General features: G+C 44.5%; 1 protein-coding gene across 5 annotated transcripts in view; it reads left to right on the top strand.

Moving 5' to 3' along the window:
* The first annotated feature begins 11,781 nt into the window (after nt 1-11,781).
* The window catches only part of ldlrad3 (low density lipoprotein receptor class A domain containing 3), a 172,040-nt gene continuing 163,896 nt past the window's right edge, over nt 11,782-19,925 (top strand). For 4 of the 5 annotated variants that reach the window (XM_063062235.1, XM_063062234.1, XM_063062233.1 and 1 more), the window contains exon 1: nt 11,782-12,311. In XM_063062235.1, coding sequence (XP_062918305.1) covers nt 12,278-12,311 — 34 coding nt within the window. In that variant the 5' untranslated portion in view covers nt 11,782-12,277. Of the gene's footprint in view, nt 12,312-12,436; nt 12,603-19,925 lie in introns of those variants that run through there. The other variant, XM_063062237.1, reaches the window with a different exon arrangement.

Below are 19,925 nucleotides of genomic sequence, written 5' to 3'. Positions count from 1 at the left end.
GTGCCCAGGAACAAAAGGATATCAATTCACTTGTTCGCGAAGGTCATGGTTTGTCCTTGTCTCAAAGCTATTCAAGGCAAGAAATTATTAATAGGATGTATAGTGTTCTCAGCTAAAGGCTTCATAAAACATTGATGGCAGGAAGAAGAACCAATCTGATCCCTTTCTATTACACAGCACTCAGCAGAATTGTGAGATTAACTAATACAATGGACCTCTGACCATTCAGGCCTACGGCTTTGCCCACTATTAAACATTAATCTTGTCCTGAATGAAAATTTACTATTGTGCAAGTGTGGCAATTGAATTCTGTACTTAAGTTCCCACAAAAGTAATTCTGAACACACTATAAGCAACTTGCCGGTCAGAGAGTGGAGGCTATTTTCTTATTTAACCCTGTGCCCAAACAACAGAGCATAAACTAACTTACACAGCACAGAAACAGGTCCTTCAGCCCATCAAATGTAGACTGCCCATCAAGTACCCATCTACACTAATCACATTTCATTTCCCCCAGATTTCCACCAACTCCCTCCCAATTCTACTACTTGCCTGCATACCAGCGGCAATTAACTTACCGCCGTAAGCGTTGTTGGGATGCGGGAATAAACCGGAGCATCTGGAGGAAACCTACACAGTTACAGGGAAAATGTGTAATCTCCACACAAACAGCACTGTAAGTTAGTTTCAAACTGGACCTGTGAGGCAGTAGCTCAACTAGAAACACAGATTATTCCTAACAAGGCAAGGGAGAGGGCAGGAAGACCATTCTGTGTGGAAACTCAGGGAAAGTACAATCCTGGAGAGCTTGGAGGAGGTGCCAATGAGTTACCTACCACCCCATCAGCCTCCGCATCCAGTGCATCATACTCCGTAACTTCCACCATCTCCAAAGGGATGCTACCATTACACATACCCTTTCCATTGGGATCACTTCCACCACAACTCCATTGTCCATTCTTCCCTCCCAACACATCCCTGCAAGCGGCCCACCTGCCCGTTCACCTCCACTCAGAGCCTCAAACAGTCCTTCCGGTGAGGCAACACTTCACCTGCGTAGCTGGAGGGGTCGTCTATTGTGTTCGATGCTCCCGATGGGGATGCGGCCTCCTCTACATCGGGGAGACCCCTCATAAATCGGAGGACTGCTTTGTTGAGCACCTCCACACATCTGCTACAAGCGGGACTTCCTGGTGGCCAAACATTTTAATTGTGATTCCCATTCCCGTTCCCACATGGACTGACATGGCCTCCTCTTGTGCCAAGATAAGGTCACCCTCAGGGTGGAGCACCTTATAATCCATCTGGGTAGCGTCCAACCTGATGGCATAAATATTGATTTCCCCTTCTGGTAAACAAAAACCACCTCCCCATCTGGCTCTGACCACTCTGACCTTTTACCTCTTCTCACCTGCCTATCACTTCCCTCTAGGTCTCCTCCTCCATCCCTTTCTCCTGTGGTCCACTCTCCTCTCCTATCAGATTCCTATTTCTCTATTCCTTGACGTTTCCCACTCACCCGACTTCACATCACCTTCCTCTTACTCTCCTCCCTCTCCCTCCATCTTTTTATTCTGACATCTTCCCCCTTCCTTCTCAGTCCTGAAGAAGGGTCTCGGCCTGAAACGTTGATTGTTTATTCATTTCCATAGATACTGCCTGACCTGATGAGTTCCCCCAGCATTTTGTGTGTATTGCTTTGGATTTCCAGCGTCTGCAGACTTTTGACTTTATTTTATACCTTATTGTCACCAAACAATTGATACTAGAACATACAATTACTATTTTGAAGTTTATTATATAGGAAGAGGTTAAGCAGGGTAATTGCTTGGAGCACAGGAGACTGAGGGGTGACCATAAAGAGATGTATGAAATCATGGACACGGTGAACGCACATTATCTTTTACCTTGGGAAAGGGAACCCGAAACTCAAGGGCAGAAGTTTAAAATAAGAGGGCTAAAATTCAAAAAGAACCTGAGAGGCAACTTCTTCATGTAGAGGATGGTGTGTATATGGAACAAGCTGCTGGAGAAAGTAGTTGATGTATGTACAAAAACAACATGTAACATCTGAATAAGTTCATGGTCCATGCTGCTTTACATGTGACTCCATGAGAACTTCCTGGTCCCACTAAAGTTTATATTGTGCACTTGTTCACAACCCTTCCTCTTCATAGTTACGTTTTACTGAGGAGTATTTGCTCAGCCTGTGTCATTTGATTAATACATTGGTTCCAGTATATAGTAAGACCACTGTTTGTGTGGATATATGACAGTTCTAATTGGGGAACCCAAGTACTCAGACAGCACAGTTAAATGCTCCTGGGGACACATCAATGACTATGACCTAACCAGAGCTAGGATACTCCTGCACAGCACACAACATGCTACGTATAACCACACTGGTGATTTGAATAATTGGCTGGTATTATTAATAATATGTTTAGTGAAACACGTCAGCTCATTATTCTCATTAGAATCTCATTCCAATTGGAATGTTTCCTCTCCAGAGTTATCACCATCCTAAAAACAGAGCAATCTTAAAGGTCTTCAGTCCGAGACCTGAGAAACATCTGAAGCCACAGACACCTTTGCACCATCAACACAGGTGCTCCACAGGGCTGTGTGCTTTGCCCCCTGCTCTACACCTATGACAGTGCGGCTAAGCACGGCTCCAATGCTACATTCAGGTTTGCCGATGACGCCGCTGTTGTGGGCTGAAACAGAGGTGGTGATGAATCAGCATACAGGAAGGAGATTGAAAACCTGGCTGAGTGGTGTCGTAACAGCATCCTGCCACTCAACGTAGCAAGACCAAGGAACTGATTGTAGACTTCAGGAGAGGGAAATCAGAGGTGAATGAATCGGTCCTTATCAGAGGTGGAGAGGGTTAGCAACTTTAAAATCCTGGGTATTACTATTTCAGAGGATCTGTCCTGGGCCCAGCACACGAGAGCAATTGAGAAGAAAGCACAGCAATGCCTCTACTTCCTTAGGAGTTTGAAGAGATTCAGCAAGACGTCTAAAACTTTGACAAACTTCTATAGATGTGTAGTGGAGAGTATATTGACTGGCATTGTATGGAAACTCCAATGCCTTTGAATGGAAAAACCTAAAACGTAGTGGATTTGTCCCAGTACATCATGGGTAAAGCCCTCCCAACCATTGAGCACATCTACATGAAACAGTGTTGTAGGAAAGCAGCATCCATCATCAGGGACCCCCACCACACAGGTCATGCTCTCTTCTTACTGCTGCCATCAGGTAGAAAGTACAAGAGTCTCAGGACTTGTACCACCAAGAACAGTCACTGCCTCTCAGCCATCAGGCTCTTGAATAAAAGGGGATAACTACACTCATTTATTGAGATGTTCCCACAACCTATGATCTCATTTTAAGGATTCCTTATCTTGTTACTTCATGTTCTTGGTATTTATTGCTATTTATTTATATTTGCATTTGTATAGTTTGTTCTCTTCTATGCTCTACTTGATCTTTCAATGATCCTGTTATAGTTACTATTCAATAGATTTGCTGAGTCTGCTCACAAGAAAATTAATCTCAGGGTTGTATATGGTGACAGGTTTTAATAATAAAATTTACTTTGAAATACATTTGTATGTAATAAAAATCATGCCGGCTTTGCTGGGAAGAACTAGAAAAAAATGGCTTTAGAACCTGCCCTGCTAAATGAGCTGGTGGCCTTCAGCGAGGGGAGAGGTTGCTCCGACTACTTTCTTACACTCACTACCAAAATTGAGGCAAGACTTTTGAGGGAGAGGAAAACTGGTACTTACCTTGAGATGTGACAGAGGGGAATCTATAGATGCAGAGCATTCAGATTTCCAAAAAGCATATGAGAAGTTGCCATTTAAGAGCACAAGAGATTCTCCCATTGTTGGAAATCTACAGCAATACACACAATAATACTGCATTCACACAAAGTCCTGATGAGGGGTCTTGGCATGAAACATTGACTATTTATTCCTCTCCATAGATGCTGCCTGACCTGCTGAGTTCGTCAAGCATTTTGCCTGTGTTGCCACTTAAGAAGCTGGTGCATAAATTGAGAACCTAAGGTCAAAAGTCAAGAGTCAAGTTTATTGTCATATGCCCTAGTTCATGCATGCACAAGTGCAATGAAAAACTTACTGGCAGCAGCATCTCAGTCACATGGCATTAGCGACACAACATTCCCAAGGTACTGGAGGAAATGTGCTTGCATGCATTGAAACCTCTTCCAAGAGGACCACAACTTTGTTGTAGGGTTTGGAGGCTTGTGTGCCTCAATGACCTGGAGAGCTATATTGGTTGGAGTCTGGGCTTTATGCTTTGGCTCTTGGTAGAGTCATCCATGCCAAGCAGGTCAAAAGGTAGAGGCCAGACTAAGGGTGGTCCACCAGTCCTCCAGGTTCAGGGGTTCAGCTCAGAGCTAGCTACCCCGACTGGTCAAATAGAACTGTTATGGAAACAACAATGAAGAATCCTTCTACCTGTGTGTGCAGAGGTATTCCTGAGTCTCCACCTAAAACATGCACGACTGACAGAAGTGAAAACCGGGCTACTGACACAATGAAGGAAGCCCTGAGCACCACCAGAGATAGAGGACCTTCATTGCGGCCCTAGACGCCAGCTGTATGACGGGCAGTAGAATATTGAAAGCTGGCTCTCACAAAGAAAACAGAGAATTGGAATAAATGTGCCCTTTTCAAGCTGGAGGAATGTAATGAGTGGAGTACCCGAAGGATCGAGTCTTGGCTCTTGATAGTTTACCATTGAGTTGGGAACAAAATATAATGTTTCCAACTTTGCCTCAAATACTAAAAATAGGCAGAAGGGCATGTTGTGATGAGGACACTGTGATTCTGCAATGGCATATACACTGAGTGGCCACTTTATTAGGTACCTGCTCATTAATTGAACAATCATGTGGCAGTAACCCAATGCATAAATGCATGCAGACGTGGTCATGGGGTTCAGCAGTTGTTCAGACTAAGTATCAGAAAGTTCAGTAACAGTTATTACCCCTCACCCATCAGGAAGGGAGGACTGAGGCCTCAGGACCTAAAACACCAGGTTCAGGAACAGTTATTACCCCTCAACTATGAGGAGATTGGTACAGGAGACTCAGGTCCCACACCACCATGTTCAGGAAAAGTTATTACCCCCTCAACCATCAGGAAGGTGGTACAGGAGCCTCAGGACCCACACCACCAGGTTCAGGAACAGTTATTACCCCCTCAACCATCAGGAAGGAGGTACAGGAGCCTCAGGTCCCACACCACCAGGTTCAAGAACAGTTATTACCCCCTCAACCATCAGGAAGGAGGTACAGGAGCCTCTGAACCTTTGAAACTATTTAGATCTTCTAAGTGCTTATTTATTGTACTTAATTATGCGGGCTTCCTTCACACAAGTCTCCAGTATGAATTCCAGATTCATTTTGAACGCAAAAGCAAGGATGTAATGGTGAGGCTTTATAAGGCAGTGGCAAAGCCTCACTTGGAGTATTGGAGCATTTTGGGGCCCCTTATACTAGAAAGGAGGTGCTGACAATGCAGAGGGTTCAGAGGAGGTTCACGGAAATGATTCCGGGTTGGAAAGGTTTATCATCTTAAGGCTCTGGGCCTGTACTCGCTGGAATTCAGAAGAATGAAGGGGGAGGGTGGTAGGTGGTCTCTCATTGAAACCTATCGAATGTTGAAAGGCCTCGATAGAGTGGGTTTGGGGAGGATGTTTCTTCTGGGTGGGGTGGGAGTCTAAGACCAGAGGACACAACTCATAATAGAGGGATGTCCACTTAGAACAGAGAAGAAGAGGAATTTCTTTGGCCAGGGAGTGGTGAATCTGTGGAACTTGTTGCCACAAGCGGCCGTGGAAGCCAAGTCATTGAAAGGCAGAGATTGATAGATTCTTGATTTGTCAGGGCATTGGGGGCTGAGAGGGGAAATGGATCAGCCATGATGAAATGGTGACCAGACTCGATGGGCCTAATTCTGCTCCTTTATCTTATGGTCTTGTGGTCTAATGCAGAGGAAATGTGATCTAAGTGACATTGACCATGGAATGATTGTTGGTGCCACAGAGGGAGGTTTGAGTATCTCAGAAACGGCTGCTCTCCTGGGATCTTCATGCACAACAGTCTGTGGAGTTTACAGAAAATGATGCGAAAAACAAAAAGCATCCAGTGAGCAGCAGCTCTGTGGGCAAAAATGCCTTGTTCATGAGAGACATCAGAGGAGAATGGCCAGACTGACTCAAGCTGACAGGAAGGTGACAGTAACTCAAATAACCACAACAGTGATGTGCAGAAGAGCATCTCTGAACACATAACATGTTGAACCTTGACGTGAATGGGCTACAGCAGCTGAAAACCATGAACATACACTCAGTGGCCACTACTTTAGGTACAGGAGCTAACTAATAATGTGGCTACCGAGTGTAGATAGATCAAAAGATTGGACAAAAAAACAGAGAAATGGAGTTAGATGTGGGGAAGTGTGAGGTCATGTTCTTCAGTAAAACTGAATAAAATGCTCAGAGGATCAAGGCGTTCTGCTGCATGGATCACAAAAATTTAGCAGACAGGTCTAACAAGTAGTTCAGAAGGCTAATTCATTGACCTTCATTGTGAAGGCATTGGAGTTTTAAAGTAGTTTGGCATTGTTAATCATAGACACAAAAAACTCAGAGCAAAACACACAAAGTGCTGGAGGAACCCAGCAGGCCAGACAGCTTCTATGGAAAGGAATCAACAGTCAACGGTTCAGACTGAGACCTTTCGTCAGGACAATGATCATTGATATTGTTAACGATGTGTGGGTTGCTGCTGAAGCCGTACCTGGAATACTGCACCTAGTTAACTAAGTAAGGATGAAGTAACATTGGAGGCCGTCCAGAGGGGATGCACTAGGCTAACCCATGGGATGAGAGAGCTGTACAGTTGAGAGAGGCTGGGCAGTTCCCCTATTCCTTGGGGGTTAGAAGAGTGAGGAGTGACCTTGTACAATCCTTAAGGGGCCTTGATGGGGTCAATGTCGGACACTTTACTGGTGGAAGTGTCATGAACAGGGGGTTATAGTTACAAAATAAGGGGACAGTCATTTAAAATTGTGGTGCGTAGGAATTCTTTCTTTCAGAGGATGCCAAGTCTTTGGAATTCTTTGCCCCTGGGGATATATAGTATCTAGGATACTTACTGTTACGCCAATGGCACTGAAGCAGCAATGAAGGTCCTCCATCTTGTCTGTCCTTGGTCATCATACCATCACACTCAGATACAGAGGATTCTTCATTGCTGCTTCTATAACAATTTGTTTTTGACTAGTCAGGGTTGTTAGCCCTGAGTTGAACCCCAGAACCTGGAGGACTGGCGGACCACTCTTAGCCTGGTCTCTACCATTTGACCTGTTTGGCATGGGTGACCTTACCAAGTATTAAAGCACAAGGCCCTGACTCCAGCCAATATAGCTCTCTGGGTCACTGAGGCATGCAAGACTCCAAACCTTATGACAAGGTTGTGGTGCTCTTGGAGGATATCTTGGGCGGAAATAGATGAAGATTTGAAAGATGAAAGAATTCAGTGTTATGGGGAACTGGCAGAAAAGAGGTGTTGAGACCAGCTGAGCTCAATGTTGATCATATTGAATGGTGGGACCTACTTCTTCTCCAGTTTCTTGTGCCCTGATGGGGGACCTCCACCACCTTCCCTCCAACTACTACTGCCCATCTTCCCTATGACTGAAAACTAATTTACTTCCCCTATTTCCAAGTTATGTTGTTGTTTCATATGTCAGGTGTTTTTCTCTTCACACTTCTAGCTGGTTTTTGTCAAGCCACTCCTCCAGCTCGTGGCCACATCAATAGACCGTGGCAAAGCTGTCTCAGATCTTGGTGAGAGGGCACGTTTGGACCAGGTGGAGGATGTCTTGGGTTGGGGAACCACAGGGGGAAGCTGGAGTGTGTCGGGCTCCACTTCAGTGTAGTGTTTGCAGTGTTTTGGCATGTTGACTTCTGAGTCTTTTTGCACCTGGTAGCTGTAGTAAAGCCTGGGGGAGCGAGGTGGGGTTGTCAATAAGTTCTCTGCTGGGGACCGCGTTGGTGTGCCAGTATTGTTGCCATTCAGTGTTTTCGGGATTTGAATTGGGAAGATGGAGAGGCATTTTCAATGAGTTTATGAACTAGAATGTTTTTGGGCATTTTTTGGATGCTCTTGTAGAATTTTGCTGAAGTTGCTCTTCTACTGATGTCCAGGGGTACTATTCCACTTATTGTTGGGAGCGATTGGACAGGTGTGGATTTTAGGGCTCCATATTATTTTCATAGAAGTATGCAGCTATGTATTGATTATGTTTGTGTTAGCACTTCTCTTTTAGGTGTGTACGCAATATTTGTTGACTAAGAAACATAGTGCTAGGCTAGATGTTCGTAGGACTGATTGATTAGCACCCCATTTGGTTCCTGCTATCTTCTTGATCATGGCCATTCTGGATTTTAGATTCTTTGCAACTTCTTGTATGAGGTGTGAGGGATGAAGGATGAAGGACCTCCTACAGAGATGATAAAGGACTGGTAATGTGTTTCCAAGTGATAATGTTCTGTGATTTAGTGGGGGGGGGGGGATGATACCTGCAGATGTGCTGTTCCCATGGATCTGCAGTCATCAGCTGACCTTATAATGGAGAGTGTGGGTTTGTAGGGTGAGTAACAGCAGTGTATTTTGTCGATGGGACACTCCACAGCCACTGTACTGTGGTGGATGGAGTGCCAATCAAGCAGATTGCTTTACTTGGGTGGCATTGAGCTCAAGGGTTGTTGGAGCTGCACTTATTCAGACTAGTTGAGAGCATCCTATTCCATTCCCAATTTATATCTTGCAGATTGTGCAAGGAAGTGTCAGAGAAGGAGCAACTTGCCTTAAGTACACAGCCTCCGACCTGCTCTTGAAATCCCAATTGTCTGTGGTCAGTGGTAACCCCCAGGATATTGATGGTAGAAACAGAGTCTCAGCAATGGTAAATGAATGTGAAGGGTAGGTGGTTAAGATTGGCTCTTGTCCTACATGGCCATTGTCTGCCACTTCAGTGTTGTGAATGTTATATATCAGATATCAGCTCAAGCCTGAATGTTGTCCAGGTCTTGCTGCATGCAGCCAAGGACCGCTTCATTTGCTGAGAAGTTGCAAATAGAGTTGAATTTCGTATATCCATCAGATCACCACTTCAGGCCCTAATGCTGATGGAGATAGTTGGAGTGGAGGACACTGTCCTGAAGAACTCATGCAGTGGGGTCTCGAGGCGGTTTCTGGGGCATGTGACGGGAGAAATGTTTCAAGCTCTGAAAGGACCTCTCAAGCCTATGACCTCTACATTAGGTACGAAGGGGAGAGTACACCTTCTTGTGTACTAAGCCCCCTGCTTTACTCTCTGTATACCCATGACTGTGTCACCACCCACAGCTCCAATCTGCTAATTAAATTTGCTGACGACACTACACTGATTGGCCTAATCTCAAATAATAACGAGGCAGCCTACGGAGAAGAAGTCATCACCCTGACACAGTGGTGTCAAGAGAACAACCTCTCCCTCAATATCGCAAAACAAAGGAGCTGGTTGTGGACTACAGGATGAATGGAGACAGGCTAGCTCTTATTAACATTAATGGATCTGAGTTTGAGAAGGTGAACAGCTTTAAGTTCCTCGGCATAAATATCACCAAGGATCTCACGTGGTTTGTACATTCCGGCTGTGTGGTATAAAAAGCACAACAGCACCTCTTTCACCTCAGAATATTAAAGAAGTTTGGTATGGGCCCCCAGATGCTAAGAACTTTCTATAGGGGCACAACTGGAAGCATCCTGACTGGCTGCATCATTCCCTGGTATGGGAAATGTACCTTCCTCAATCACAGGATTCTGCAGAGAGTGGTGCAGACAGCCCACTGCATCTGTAGATGTGAACTTCCCACTGTTCAGGACATTTACAGAGACAGGTGTGTGAAAAGGACTCAAAGGGTCATTGGGGACCTGAGTCACCCCAACCACAAACTGTTCCAGCTGCTACCATCCGGGAAATGGTACCGCAGCATAAAAGCCAGGGCCAACAGGCTCCAGGACAGCTTCTCCCACCAGGCCATCAGATTGATTAATTCATGCTGACACAACTGGAGTTCTATGTTATATTGACTATCCTGTTGTACATATTATTTATTATAAATTACTATAAATTGCACATTGCACATTTAGATAGAGACGTAATGTAAAGATTTTTACTCCTCATGTTTGTATATGAAGGATGTAAGTATTAAAGTTCTGGAGGATCAGATTGAGAGGCAGGGAGGCTGTAGGGGATGAGTGGTTTAGTCCTCCTATTTCCTTGTGCACTTGTGAATCAAGCAAAGACAGTTCTCTGGGAAGTTGTGATTAGCAAGGAGGGAGTACAGATAAAACACGTGAACAAGGCCAGTTTCCTTACAAAGACCTAGAGCAAGATCTGAGGAACAAGCACAAGGTGTCATGGATTTACTTCTGACATGGGCACCGATACCTGTCTGATTATATCATCTTCCGAGGCACAGACTAAGGGTCTCTACATCATCCATTCCATGATCGGTCCCAGGACTATTGGACTGTTGATAACTGCTGAAGCTATTCTTTTACTTCTACAAACCTTGTCACAAAACTCTAACCTCAACAGTCCCTGGCATGAGAAAAGCAGTGTCACAGCTTTCAAGGATCTGACACAGGTACCCCCCCTTAGACACCATCTCACCAAAGACCTCCTCCCATTCAACAGGTGCTGCAGTGTCCATAGTCTATGGGTCACCCTGACATCTACCATAATTGGCAACCATGAATATACTCACGGTTTCCCTACTGAGAAGAACTGAGGATGGGTTTGTGACGAAGAGCTAGTTAGCCAGAAACACAGGATGTTCCCAGATAAGAAACTTTACCACGCCTCAAGGGAAAAGGAACCATTCTACAAAGCAGCAGAAGGCTAGGGTTGAGCAGAAAACCTGTGATATAGAGAATGGATGGTGGATGGAAAGGACACAGGAGACCCAGCAATTTCATGAGCCAATTCTTCATCCTACTTTTAGGGCCTCCATTAACTCATTATTAAATAGTGTCCTGATTTAAAAATTCTCCCCCCTTCTGCCAATGCACCCACCTCCTCCTCACCTGGTCTCACCTATCACCTGTAGTTTGTACTCCTCCCCCTTCCACTACCTCTCATTCTGGCATCTGCCCCTTTCCTACCCAGTGCCTCATCCCAAAACGACGACTGTCTAATCTCCTCCACAGATGCTGTCTGACCTGCTGAGGTTCTTCCAGTATCTCGTGTTTTGCTCAAGATTTCCAACATCTGCAGTGTGTCAAGGTCCCAGCATCAAAGTAAATCATTCACATCGTACACCTTTCTTAATGTTTATATAGTCAAGTGTATGCACCCCTTGGCAATGGATTTCACTAGGTCTGAGCTACAGGGAGAGTCTGAGCAGGTTAGGACTTCATTTCTTAAAAGATAGGAGACTGAGAGCTGACCTTACAAAGCAGTTTAAAAGTCGTGAGTTGATCTTACAGAGCTGTATAAAGTCATGAGTTGTGAACGCATGCAGTATTTTTCCTAGCGAAGGAGGAACTAAAAAGTAGAGGGCACAGGTGAAAAATTTAAAAGGAACCTCGGGGCAAATTCTTCACACAGAGGGAGGAGTCAGAGAAAGCACCCGAGGAAGGTACAATAATAACATTAAAAAGTCATTTGAATAGGTACATGAATAGGAGCGGTTTAAAGGGATATGTGCCAAACAGGGGAAAGTGAGACTAGCACGATGATCGGCACGGACGAGTTGGGCCGAGCGGCCTTGCGTCTTAATCTATGTCTCTATGTATTATTTTCTATGAATCTGTTTTAAAAGCAGGAGTTATATGGAACCTTTATCCGTAGGGGATGCACCAAGGTGCTGCTGACAGAGTTGGTCTTGGCTGAGCTCGGTTCTGCAGCGTTGGGAAGGAGACTACATAAATGCAAGCGGTTGTTGTTGGCGTTTCTCCCCAGTGCCTTCTCTTTGGCTGCCGAGGCTCGGAATCCTCGCCCTCGTCCCACAGCAGACACTGCCCCGCTCCCACAGCACTTCCTCTCCCGCCTGCCCACCAGTCGCAGCCTCGGCCGCGCTGCCTGATCGTTTCTGGCAGCGGGATTGCGAGCGGGGACCGGATCGGGGTCAGACGACGGCAGCCGGCGACTGAGGATCGCGGCGCCCCCGCCGCGGGACCATGTGGCCGTTCTACCTGTTGGTGGCCTCCGTGGGTGAGTACTCCGAGCCCGCGGACGGGGCGGTGGGGGAGAATGCGCTCTCAGCGGCCAACCCGGCCTCTCCCCTCTACCCTTTCCTTGGCACTGGCCGCAGGAAAGTTTGCAGAGACTCCGGGCCGCGACGGCCTGGGAACCTCCCGGGGACGGGGCGGACAAGGCTGCCCTGTGGCTGGGCCCGGGGGCTACTGCGCGTCCCACAGGAGAGTCGATATCACATCTGACAGTAGCTTCTCGCCTCCTGGGTGAACACAAGTGGGCATGAGCAGTGTGAGTGGGTGTGTAAAGGTGTGTTTATACCCATCTTCCTCTTCCCGCTCCCTCGACAAGTTCTCCCACCTGCCGGGTTACCCACATTTTGGAGTGCTACGGGGAGGGGAAGGGGTTGTGTGGAGGGAGAACTATCATCCAGGAGCCCACAGGATACAGTCGGTGGGATACAGTTGTTCTGCAGGTAGTGATACCCGAGTCACAGGGGTTTAAGCCACTTTTTATAATTCTGCTTGTATTGCTGGTATTATGCACGTTATTTCATGTCCGTACTTTAATTTTGTTTTTATCTTTTATAATTGTTGAAAGTTTTTATTGTATATCTCGCCCACACCACAACAAAATCCTAACACATGTAAAAAAAAGTTGCTCCTTGATGCTATGAGAACAAGAGAGTGTAATGTTGAGACATTAATTGTCACAGATACATTGTATGGATTTAGATATGTAAAGGAGAATCAAATCTATAATAGCAGACAGTAATAAGTTACTCAGAAAATAGCAGTTAAGTTGCTATTTAAAATCTACCTCTTTAACATATTTTTAGTCAATGTATCTTAACATCCGTGTTAAATATTGTCTGGGCATGTTATACAATAACTCTTAATGGTAAACAAATTCATGGAGAATAATATGTGGATCCTAGCAAGGTCTCATGCCAGAGGAATGCAAACTCTTAACTAATAAGAAAGTGAATGGTGTGAATAATGTGGTCAGATGCATCAATTCATCAATTCTTTCACTGTTGACTCACACTGGTTGGGAGCTTGGACTTGCAAAAAACAATTGCTTTGAAGCAAAACATATCGAGAATTGGAAAGTTTAACACCTGGTCAGCAGACTGGCAGCTTTTCACAATTTGCATTGTTGAGATTATAAATTCTGGATTTGAATATGGTTTGTGAACAAAATATTTACACCATTTACTTAAGGAATGATATTTGAGTGTTTTTGTAGTGCTCAATACACAGGTTATTTCCTTCTGAAACATTACATCCAAGATTTGACTGACAGCAGATCACAGGACATAAGCTCATGATCGTTGCACTTCGCTGTTCATGAAGTCACAACCACTGCACACTGGGCTAATGGATATGTAGAGATTAGTTAAACAGGTGTTAACTAATACCGTGTCCGTAACGAGTGATTTATTTATCTTGGGCACCGTGGTAGTGTGGCGGTTAGCACGACCCCATTATGGCTCGGAGGTTCCGGAGTTTGGAGTTAATTCCGGTGCCATCTGTAAGGAGTCTGTACGTCCTGGGTTTTCCCAGGTGCTCCACTTTCCTTGCACAGTCCAAAGACGTATCTGGTAGGTGGTTGGCCATTTTAAATTGCCCGCGATTAGGTTAGGTGCAGGGGTTCCCAGCCTGGGGTCCATGGATTCCTTGATTCGTCGTGGCTATCCCTCGACGTCGAGGATGATGGTCCTCATTCTGAAGAAGTGGCCCACAGAGTGAAGACTCCTGTGCGTGTATTTATTTAACATGTACTTGATGTTGCACTCCAAGAAGCACACGATACTTCACAACTCAACCAACTGATTCCAATGGCATGGAAACCACGACGATTGGAGATGATGGATTTGTTGCAGCCTTCATCCGCCTTCACAGCCTTTGAGTTTGAAGTAACTTCGTCCGCCTGTTCCACCGTTGAGGTCTTGGTCGGATTGTTCTTTGTCAGGGACCTCACCCTTGACCTTACCGCCATGGTGACCCTACCAGGAGCATAGCTCCAGATGGCATTGCTCTCGGGATCACAGGACCACACAAGCTTCTCCACCACGACAAGGTGACAATCCACGGAGAAGATTCCTTGATTAATGGTATTGACTCATGGTATAAGATAGGTTGGTAACCACCCCCCCACCTCCCAGGGTTAGGGTGCCAGGGCTTGAGGGCCAGAAGGGCCTTCTCCATGCTGTACAGTGAAATAAATTGACATGGAGAATTATCACATGAAGACAATTCACATGACACGCATCACATGAAGATAAGAATGACGTTATAATGGAATATTGCATGTGGAGAGTTCAAACTCTCTGTAATTTTGAGTTGCATGAAGTAGCGGAGGTGCTTTTGAAGTTCAGAGGCAGAGGTGGTGGTCAGGTTACAGAGATCTGAAGTTGAAACAGTGATTAAATATACCTTTGGGAATAATGCAAAATGGGTACAATTAATGTAAGGCTAATAACTTGACCTCTGTTGCTACTTTACAAAATAATTTTGACTCTCTTTGAGGGTTTGCACTCCCATTTGATGGACTCTTTATCTGCTATAATTTTGCCCACTTATAAAATTTATCAATGTCCCTTTCATAATAATGTAATTAATTCTGCTGCATTTAACATGTGATCTAACTTAGCATCATCAAGCAGAATTGGATAACTAAAATGCTATGATGAGCATCCTAGTTTGGCAGAGAGACAAGTCGGATTACTACACAGCAGTACCCCCTACATCGGCAGCCATATCTGTCAGATCATGTCATTGTCTCAATGGCAAGGATATCTGCATCAACAATGCCAAGTCGGATGCTGAACTGACCATGGTCTCATTCACTCTACCCATCAGCTTAGTCTTTTTAAAAAAAAATCAACAGAAATTATTGCCTGAAGAAATCAATGCAAAAGCTTCGAAGGACTTTGGACAGAGCTCATTAGTAAGTGCTCCAGGGACAACAGGAGCCAGCTCCATGGTACCTGTTCTTCCATAATCCACCATGGCAAGTGAGGACACCCATTGTTTTCCCACTGAGTCACAGCAGGACTGTGGTCAGAACAGCCAGGAGCTGATTGATCATAAGTCTAAGGCATTCTTGAATTTCAAACTGTGCCATACTCAAAGGAAAAGAAACAGGCCTAAGGTACCCTCAGGCTGAGGCCCAATCAGCTTATTTGTTTATTTATTTATTGGATTGCAGGCAATGTTGGTAAAGCGAGGACCCCATGTATTGTTGACCCTTTGAGAAAGTATTGTCCCGGTGAAGGCACTCTCACAGTGCCATTGTTAAATATGAGCCTCCGTTGGTCAGGGTCGACCGTATCTAGCTGTCTAGTTATGCAAGCCGGGGCAGCGCAATATGGAAAGCAGGCTGTTGCCCATGTACCCAGCTCTCCCTCTCCATGCATCTGATGAATCCAAAGGAATGGTGGAGACTGATACAGTTTGGCAGCAGCACCATTACAGCAGTTGCCGGTCAGCGTTGTACTCAATATGGTTCTGCCATAGGCACTCCAACTCCAGATATTTCCCTCTGGGTTTACTCCTGAAGCCCCCATGAGTGGGTATAGCTGCAAGGCAGTGGAGGTTTGAGATCAGCATTTTCCTTCTAGAGGAGTTGCTAACCACGGCTGATGAGCCTCATCTACCTGAAGCAATTGGTTTTAAGGTGCCAATAACCAATGTTCCCTCTAATTTTTTGTAGTCAGTGTGCGCAAAAATATTATGTTTTGCAAATTTTTTTCCTGTGACAAAAGTATGTGCGCACTGAATGTACACATGGCACAGTTTATGTAGGTTTACAAAATATTTGACATAAAACTGCACAGAATAACAACAAAATAACATACATATTTAAGTCACTCAGTTATTTTTCTCCCTCCTGCCTTTGGCATTTACCTATTCTTTGTAAACTCTATCTAGACTAATAGAACTTACGTCCAATTGATAGCTTTTGATTCTCATTAACATATCCAAATGACATTCACCTAAACGGTTTCTCAGCTTGTTTTTGAGTTGATTCATTAGGCTAAAACCTCTCTCACAGTCCGCACTAGACATAAGAAAGGTTCCCCCAATGTCCGTCAACTGTGCAAGATCGCAAAACTGTTCATTTTGAAGTACAAATGCCACCATTTGAGCAAAGTTTGAAATTGGTTTGGATTTAATTTTTTCTTGCACGGAAAATTTGAAATCATTAAACTGTCTAACTATTACAATATTTTCAGCTAGAAACTCATGACGTTTTAGACATAAGGCATTAACTTGTTCATCGCCAAAAGTGAAGTCACAATCTGCAATTGCGGAGAAATCAAAAGCTGACCATTCTTGTACCTCCACTTTGATCTCCTCTGAGTTTGATCGTTTTTGCTCTCGCTCATCTGCACTCAACCATAACATGCATAGCTCTCCTGTAACGGGTAATGACGGGTTCTGTTACCTGAACTTTTGTATACCATCCAAATGCGATTTACTTGCCAAATGAAACTTCAAAAAGTCAAGTTTCCAAATATCATCCCGCTTCTTTCCACTAGCAAATTCTCCAGCAACTTTCACATCACGACAATACAAACAGATAACTCCAGTTTCCGAATCATACATAAATATTTCTCGTAGCTGAACATTCATGACCTCATGAGCTTTTGGTGTAGCAGTTTCTACTATTTTGTTAAGCCATTCAACTTTAAACAAATTTGCAGTTCTTTTGCACTTCACGCCCTTTGCTTCTTTTGAATTCGACATAGTGAATCAATTTTTTTTCCAATAAAAACTTAGCAAGCTATCTACAGGATTTGAAACAGATCTTTGTAAACTTTACGATATGAACACTGTTCGCCAAACATGGCTGCCACCGTGATGCAGCTGTACAAACCGGAACAGGATAGGTGAGGTGACATAAATTAGTGATGTGCATTGTGGTATTTGAAAAGCCAACTAACTAGTTAACAGAACTAGTTAGCTAAAGGATTATTTTCAATGAGTATAATTATTAATTACTACATTATTTTAGGTAACTAACCTTTTGTGCGCACATTAATTTCCTTTGTGCCTGGGCGAGTTACTACCAGTGCATTTGGTAAGTGGTACACACTCAGCCCTGCTGCACCAGAAGTGGGAGGGGATGAATGAATGTTGTGGTGGATGGGGCTGTTAATTGAGTTATCTGCCTTGTATTGGATGGTGGCTTTAGTGCTATACTCTTTCAGGCAAGTAGAGGCATGACACTGAGTTGTCCGCTTTGGAACCTGCTTTGACGGTTCAGGAGAAAAGTCACTTGCCAGAGAATATGTGGCCACTAGTTTCTCTTGTGGGCGCAGTTTTTGAGGCTGGGCCAGTTGATTCATTGATGGGGCAATAGTCATGCAATGAATGTCGAGAGGAAGGTGAAGACAGCAATGGCCTGGTACAATATCACTTGTCACTTCCCTGCACATTTTCTAGGATTGATATTACGCGGAATAAAACCAAATATTGTGCAGTAATCAATCCTCACATGCATTCCTCATATGTTAACCTCTTCATTCCGGAATCATCCTCGTGAACCTCCTCTGGATTATCTCCAATGATAACACATCCTTTCTGAGATATGGGGCCCAAAACTGTTGACAATAGTCCAAGTGCAGCCTGACTAGTGTCTTATAAAGCCTCAGCATTACCTCCTTGCTTTTATATTCTACTCCCCTTGAAATAAATGCCAACATTGCATTTACCTCCCTTACCACAGGCTCAACCTGTAAATTAACCAACCTTCTGGGAGTCTTGCACAAAAACTCCTAATTCCTCTGCACCTCTGATGATTGAACCTTCTCCCCATTTAGATAGTAGTCTGTACTATTGTTTCTTTTTACCAAAAAGCAGTATCATACATTTTCCAACACTGTATTCCATCTGCCACATTTTTTGCCCATTCTTCCAATTTGTCTAAGTCCAGCTGCAATCGCATTGCTTCCTCAGCACTACCTACCCCTCCACCCATCTTCGTATCATCCCCAAACTTTACCACAAAGCCATCAATTCCATTATCTAAGTCACTGACAAACAACATGAAAGCAGTGGTCCCAATACTGACCCCTGAGGAACACCACTAGCCACCGGCAGCCAACCAGAAAAAGCCCCTTTTATTCCTACTCACTGCCCCTGCCTGTCAGCCATTCCTCTATCCGTGCCATTATCTTTCCTGTAATGCCATAGGATTTTATTTTGTTAAGCAGTCTTGTGTGTGGCACCTTATCAAACGCCTTCTGAAAATCCAAGTAAATGACGTCCACTGCCTCTCCTTTGTCCACCCTGCTTGTTATTTCCTGGAAGAACTCTTAACAGATTTGTCAGGCAAGATTTCCCTTTCCAGAAACCATGCTGACTTTGACTTACTTTATCATTAGTCTCCAAGTACCTCGAAACCTCATTCTTAATAATAGACTCCAATACTTTCCCAACCATTGAGGTTAGGCTAATTGGCCTGCAAGTTCCTTTCTTTTGCTTTCCTCCCTTCTTAAAGAGTGGAGTGACATTTGCAATCTTCCAGTCCTCCGGGACCATGCCAGAATCAAGTAATTCTTGAAAGATCATGACCAATGCATCCGTTATCTCTTCAGCAACCTCTCTCAGAACTCTAGGATGTCACCCATCTGGTCCAGGTGACTTATCCACCTTAAGACCTTTCAATTTGCCTAGCAATTTTTTCCTTTGTAATAGCAATACCACTCACTCCTGCTCTCTAACACTCACGGACCACTGGCACACTACTAGTGCCTTCCACAGGTGAAGACAGATGCAAAGTAACCATTAAGTCCTGCCATTTCTTAGTCCCCCATTACTACCTCACTAGCATCATTTTCCCTCGTCAGCTACGGTTGCCTACCCCTGCCATTTTAGAGCTGCTTCCTCTGTGGGAAGTATCTATCCTGCGACTTGTGAACTATTCCCAAAACCTCAGCCATCTCTGCTCTGCTGTCATCCCTGCTAGTATCCTCCTCCAATCCACCTGGGCAAGCTGCTCTCTCATGCCTCAGTAATTCCCTTTATTCCGTTGTGATACAGATACATGTGAGTTATGCTTCTCCTTCTCATATTGCAGTATGAATTCAATCATGTTACGATCACTGCCTCCCAAGGGTTCCTTTGTGTTAAGCTCCCTAATAAGATTTGGGTTATTACACAACACCCAATCTAAGATAGTCTTTCCCCAAGTAGGCTGAAGCACAAGCTGCTCTAAAAAGCCATCTCATAGGCATTCAACAAATTCCCTCCCTTGCAATCTGACACCAGCCTGATTTTTCCCAGTCCCCTTGCATGTTGAAGTCCATCTTTACAATTGTGTCATTACCCTTATTACATGCCCTTTCCAGCTCCCTTTGCAATCTCAACCCCACATCTTGGCTGCTATTTGGAGGCCTAAATATGATTCCTATAATGGTTTTCTCACCCTTGCAGTTTCTTAACTCCACCCACAAAGATTCAACATTCTCTGTCCCTATATCACCTCTTTCTAAAGATGTAATTCCATCTCTTACCAACAGAGCCACACCACCACCGATGCCTTCCTGCCTGTCCTTTTGATACAAAGTATATCCTTTGATGTTAAGCTCCCAGCTATGGCCATAACTCAGTCATACTGACC

Source organism: Mobula hypostoma, chromosome 11 (genome assembly GCF_963921235.1).
Source record: "Mobula hypostoma chromosome 11, sMobHyp1.1, whole genome shotgun sequence".
NCBI classification, from domain to species: Eukaryota; Metazoa; Chordata; class Chondrichthyes; order Myliobatiformes; family Myliobatidae; genus Mobula; species Mobula hypostoma.
Note: the sequence above shows the minus strand (reverse complement) of the source record. Positions and strands in the feature narration are given on the sequence as shown.